The following is a 6252-nucleotide window of genomic DNA, read 5'->3' as shown; positions in this document are numbered from 1 at the left end:
CCAGATGTGTGCTGTCTATCTGCCGCTCCCTGCCCGGATGGTGTCTCTGGGACTGTGGGAAGTGTAGCCTCTTGGTGACAGCGTGCCCACTTTTCTTCTCTCCCTTTCTGCGTCCCCCCACTTTCCTCCTCCATCCTGCTCCTTGCTGGTCCATCCATCCTCATTCCCTGGGGCTCCCTGCAGTGAGGGCTCCCCATCTTGCATCCTCATGCACCACACTAACTGCTATCCCCACTGAGAAAAGTAGAAAAGTAGCAGCGCAGGTTGTCTCTAGGCACGGTGCTTTTGGCCACCGCCTGCCTCAGGGTTTCAGCCATCCCTTTCCATGGCAGCACCACTCCAGCCCCGGTGCCTTCACTTGATGGGGTGATGGGTGCTGTGCGCCTGGAGGCTGCCCAACCCCAGGAGCCACCACGCAGCAGGACATGTTCCTGGACATCCTGGGCGTTACATCCCAATATCTCCATACTCCTACCCTACTGCTTCCAGCTCCTCTGTGGTGCTGAGAGATAAAACTACAGCTACAAATACAGCTGGGATCCAAGCAAACCTTGTCTCAGCCCTTCCATTGAGTGCACACGAGCAGCAGCCCCACCGGGATCAAGGCAGAGGTGGAGATTTGAGTGAGGCATTTTACAGAGAGAAGCTCACAACCACAGCCTGTTTCGGGTTCCTGCTGCTTACAAGTGGCTGAGTTTACATTCAGTTAAGCTTTAACGGATAAATGAAAGCCCTGGAGACAGCCCTGACTGTGGAAATTGCTGCTGCAGGATTTTTGGTCCCTTCTCTCATCAGCGCTGGTAGCTGTGCTGCTCTACTTCCACACCACTCTGCTCCTGCCTAGCGCAGTCATGAAGGTCCCCGGTGCCTTCAGCCCTCCCGTGGTGCCAGCAAGCCCAGCAGGCTGGCTGGGTTGAGCAAACCCCAAACCAAGCCCCTCGAGTTCTGATGAGGAAGAGCAGGGACAACCCACTTGGGACCTGCTCTGTGCATAGAGCCGTAGAGGACAAGGGAGAAAGTGCCAGCTCCAGCGGTCTGTGCGCTGCCAGGTCGTGCCCAGCAGCACGCAGCACAGGTGACGCAGCAGGACTACATTTCCCAGCGTGCTGCACGTCCCTCGGTGTGCGCAGGGCCCTGCACGCCCCGCACCCAGCAGACTCTGCGAGCTGCAGCAGCCTGCGTCCAGCTGGTTGCAGGTACGGCGCTGCTCTGTTCCCTGGCACGCCAGCTGCAGGGCCAAATCAGCAGGGCTGCTTGCAAATATTTGTTGTGCTGTTAATTTTCTAGGAGCAGTGTCAGCACGGCACCTGGCAGTGTTTGCTCTCCCCCTCCTGTCAGCTCCTGTTGATTCTGCATACTGGTACTGTGGCATTTGTGGAGGCGGCATCCACATCCCAGCTCCGTCCCTTAGTGGTGGGCACTGATTTCAGTGTGCAGCCCATCTTGCCCCTGCTAGGAAGCGCAACACTATGCCATGGGGCTGAGTAGGTGGCAGCTATGGCCATGCCCACGCCACTTGTGTGTGACCCACAACAAGGTGACATGTAGATACATGAGCCCAGCTACGTCCTCACAGTGATCCAGCAGGAGTGGTCACCAGGAGCTAGCTGCCTTGTGCCGTTCAGGTAGGGGATGCACCACCATCTCCAGCATCCCTCTCTCTTTCCTGAACTGCCCATCTCACAGTACCTGCCTTTCTCCCTCTCTAGGCTTCTTACAAGCGACAGAGCTCCTTCGCCTTGGGCTACTGGTGGCTCATACCAAGAGGCTGTGCCAGCTTTGCTCCACCTCCTGCCCTTCACTGGGCTGTTAGCAATACTCCCCACCACAGCACAGAATCCCTGAAGTGCTTGTGGTTCTGCAGATGTGAGCCAGGAGCGGGGATGCCAAGAGGCAGTGGGAGCAGAACCACATCAGAGCTGCCACAGGGCCCAAGGGCCAGCTGCAGGGCAGCAGGGCTGGAAGGTTTGGTGGCTTTGGAGAAGAGCCTCCACTTGTGGTCTTCACTGCCCTTTGATCTCTGATCGCATGATGGCGAAGCCATGCATAGCTCAGCACAGTGTCTGCCACAGACCCTTCACAAACCCACCTGCACAGCCCAGCCAGAGACCCTATAAGAACAAACCAACATCCTCAGCCTTGTCGTGGCTTTCTTGCCTATCCCAGATCTGGCGGAAACATGGAAGCAAGCAGTGCATCAAGCTGGAGAACGATTGCCCTGTGAGCTCTGAGATTTTGTCCAGAAAAGACACAAAATAAAAACTATTTCCTAAGAGAAAAGGAAGAGACAAACAACAGTAATGATATGTAGATACATGTAAATATGTATATTTATAAAAGAAGTGATGCACAACGCATTGTCTCACCACCTGCTGAAGGGTGTGTGGTGCTCACTGCTGCTGGGTTAAACCACAACAGTCCCTGTGGCACCCAACATGAAACCCAGAATGCTGAGATGATAACAGATCTGACCAGAATGCATTAATATATTATTGATGTAGTAGCTCAAGAGCTGCTGGTCACAATGCTGATCTTGTTCACAATGTGGTTTTATTTGCTTTCAAGGTTGTTTTTCTTAACTCTATCCACATTGTTTATACTCTCTGAGGGCTGGTCTGGGCTTTTTTACAGTTTAGACAGTTTGTATACTGTTTGTGCTCATATTGTATCAGTCAGGTATTTAATTTGGTGCTTGTACTCAATCATAGACTCCTAGAATTGTTAAGGTTGTAAAAGAACACTAAGATCATCTAGTCCACCCTCAACCCACCTCCACCATGTCCGCTAACCCACGTATCTCAGTGCCACATCTCCACAGTTCCTGGACACCCCCAGGAGCAGTGATGCCCCACCTCCCTAGGCAGCCTGTGCCAGTACATCACCTCTCCTTCAGAGTGCATTTCAGATGTGTAAGAACAGTACTGAGAGGTCTGGCAACTCAAAGGGAATATAACTTCCTCCTCAGTTGCACGGACCAGCCTCTCAGCTACCAGAGATAAGCATTTTTCAGCTCAAGAGAGAGGATATGGTTGGTACAAACCGTGTGCCACCCTGTGGTTTTACTTTGGTGACCATGGAGAAGATATGAGGAAGTGAGATGAAAACCCACCACAACCCTAAAGAGACAGGTACATGAGTTGCAAGGGAAAACAATCAAGAAAGGGGGTTCTTCCAGAAACATGGTTGCTTCAGCTTTCAGTGCAGTCTGCCAGACAGAGAAGATGGTCTGATCCTATTTCTAAGTTAAATAACAAGCCTTTCATTTTGCATTCACGGGAACTGAATGACAGAGAAATAATAGACATAGAGGGGCCCTACCCCCAGGCAGGTGGAGGAAAGGGATGATCGTGTTCATTGGACTGTGTGGATTTGATGGCCTGGCACATCACAACCACTGCAGAATAAGGCTCTGGTGGACACCACACACTGGTGTGCAGTGTTCTCTTGTACTATCAGATTACTAAGGGGCAGAACCCATCTGTATTTCTGTAGGGACAGGGGGATCCCAAGAGTTAACTGTGCCGGAAGCCAAAGTGAGCTAAGTGGGAAGGAGTGGCAAAAGCATCCTTTTGTGACTGGCCATGAGGATCCATGCATCTTTGCTATAGACCACCTCAGCAGAATGTACTTCGTGGACCCCAAAGGATATCGGGGGGCTTTTGGTATGGCTGCCCTGGCGATGGAGGACACAGAGCAGCTGCCTACCTTGCCTGGTCTCACAGAGGACCCTTCTGTTCTGGAGCTGCTAAGAGTAGAAGAACAGCAGGTGCCAATCGCTGCTCCAACAATACCCTGGTGGCAATATCACACCAACCAGGACTCCCTAATTCCTATTCATTCACTGATTTGCCAGCTGGAGAACCAAAGAGCAACTAGCAAGACTTGCACACCCTTCATAGTCCCATACAGTTGGTGAGAAAGTCCAAAGGAGAGTGGAAGCTAAGAGTGGACTGTCATGGCCTGAATGAAATCACACCACTACCAAGTGCTGCTGTGCCAGACGTGACAGAACTCCAGTATCAACTGGAGTCCAAAGCAGCCAAGTGGTACGCTGCAACTGAACTGCTAATGTGTTTTTCTCAATCCTTCTGGCAGCAGAGTGCAGGACACAGTTTGCTTGTCCTTTCAGGGGCGTCCAACATACCTGGAATTGACTGCTCCAGGGGCGGAAACATGGCCCCACCATTTGCCATGGGCTGATCCAGACTGCGTGGAAACAGGGGGAAGTCCCTGTACACCAGGACAGTGCCCCAGGCCAGCAGCAGAAGCAAAACACATCACTAAGAGAAGGGCAGTGGAAGCAGCACCGCCTGGAACTGGTGGCTCCAGCACAGAGCTGGGCTTGAATCCTGCTGCACCTGCGCACTCAAGCCCCGCTTCCAGGCAGCACCTCCCTTCCACCACAACACAGTAACAACCTAGATGACGGTGGCCTACTTTTCATCCACCTGTGCCACAGCTGGGTAGTCACTGTTTCCTACTGAGCCTTGGTCCTGGTTGCTCCACCGCTGGATGAACTGGTCTCCTGGAGTAACAACAGCCAGGAGGACCTGGTGGTGAGCCAAGTGCGTCACCATCATCCAGCATCTGGGGTGCAGGTCACAGCATGATTCACAGCATGTCCTGGTCTGTGGGACATTCTGGAGCACCTGTGTAAGTACCCTGAGCCCTCATGAAAGACCACTGTTGGTAGTACCTCTTCGAGCTCCCCAGGGGATGATTGATACCTCCTAATTCCTTCCAGAGACATGACCTCCTTCATGGCTCAGAGGCAAGGCAGCACCCCCCTTCCTTCCCCTTGCAAAGGTCTGAGATCTGCTCAGGTTTTTTTTCCCTTGGATTGATCGCGAGCTGGAAGCACACATGGCTTCGTGCACATATTTATACAACAAAGAGCAGCTGCTCCCTGGGCACCGTGCCATATCCACTGCTATCACCAACCTGCCAGGACACAGTGTCCTTCCCTCTCCTTCCCCCTCTCTCAGCCTCTGTGGGAAAGAAAGTCACAGCACTGTGGCCGGAGGTCTGATACATCCTGAAAGCTGGGGGAAGCCATCAGCCCCAGTTGTTCACATGGAAGAAGGGGAAAGCTGAGGATGCAGCCCCTATACAAAATCCTGGGACAGGTCAGGGTCCTGCTGGCAGCAAGGTGAGGTCACAACTGTTGGAAATATCAAAATAATTTATCAGTATGGTATCTTTGATAAAGCAGATTTTATTTGCAATTGCAATGGTAGGAGTCCCACAAGCAGGAGAGCATGCAGAAAAGTGTTACATCTTTTTATGCCCTATTATTTGATGTTTATCTCTTTCTCCCTTGGTTCTTCATTGACTGAGTGCTTCCAGTTCACGATTTTCCTAATGCTCAACTAATCATATGGATACTGGATAAACATAAATCTTTGCTAGCTAAGCATATATCGCTAATTATTTAACTTCTAACATTTGCCTACTCAACACTTGGTTCTCATTTCTGGACATCTGCTTGTCCTTGCATAGAGATAAGCTTGGAAGGAGGATAGAGAGGAGTATCTTGATGCCTTCCTGTTGCATCCCAACCTACCCACAGAGTGAGACAATCTGGCCTTGTGTAGAGGCCCTCACTAACAGCCTTACAACATGCTTTCTAGTTCACAATACTACACCCATACTATTTGGAACATTTAAAAACTATTGCAGTTTTGCAAGCAAGAATTAATCACATAATTCAGCAATTATATTTCTAAAATACGGTACTAAAATATATGGTATTTCTACTTTTTCACATCAGCTATTTCTAAGGACAAGTTACAAAAGACAAATAAATTGTATTCTTCTACTGCTTCAGATCAATACCCTCTTTTCAATATCTAGTTTAGAAACAACATTCCATTCCTACACCATTCCCTCCAAAACATGGCTGGAGCAGGGCCATGCAAGACAAAGCACTGTGCATCCTGCAGAAGCCCCGCTCGCACTGTGAGCTGTGCCACCTTCCCCCCTCTGCCAGGCCACTGGGTCCAGCTCACTGGAAAAACAGCTGCTTGGCTTTTTCTTCCCTATTCATCTGTTTCCTTCCGGGCTCAGGATATTTTGGGCACTTCTCTGTTCCCAGCTACCCTGGGTGGCATAGGCAGTTCCTCAGGATTTGTTTTCCTTTGGATTCTGTGCAGGCCGAGAGCTGAAAAGGGGAAATGCCAACCCCTTTATTTCAGACTTGCTGCATATAGAAGGAGAGATTCACCACTTCACCATACTCAAACACACTGTCAG

At 50.8% G+C, this 6252-nt stretch overlaps 1 protein-coding gene across 1 annotated transcript in view; it reads right to left on the bottom strand.

Moving 5' to 3' along the window:
• LOC104915463 (dual specificity testis-specific protein kinase 1-like) overlaps nt 1-4577 on the bottom strand; it is a gene marked incomplete at its 3' end in the record, with an annotated part of 10897 nt that extends 6320 nt beyond the window's left edge. Inside the window, 2 exon segments of the mRNA XM_019610786.2 lie at nt 4145-4206; nt 4438-4577. Coding sequence (XP_019466331.2) covers nt 4145-4206; nt 4438-4577 — 202 coding nt within the window.
• Nucleotides 4578-6252: the final 1675 nt, after the last annotated feature.

The sequence above is a fragment of the Meleagris gallopavo genome (genome assembly GCF_000146605.3).
Source record: "Meleagris gallopavo isolate NT-WF06-2002-E0010 breed Aviagen turkey brand Nicholas breeding stock chromosome 6 unlocalized genomic scaffold, Turkey_5.1 Chr6_random_7180001949208, whole genome shotgun sequence".
Lineage (NCBI taxonomy): Eukaryota > Metazoa > Chordata > Aves > Galliformes > Phasianidae > Meleagris > Meleagris gallopavo.
This window is presented reverse-complemented; position numbering and strand designations above follow the sequence as displayed.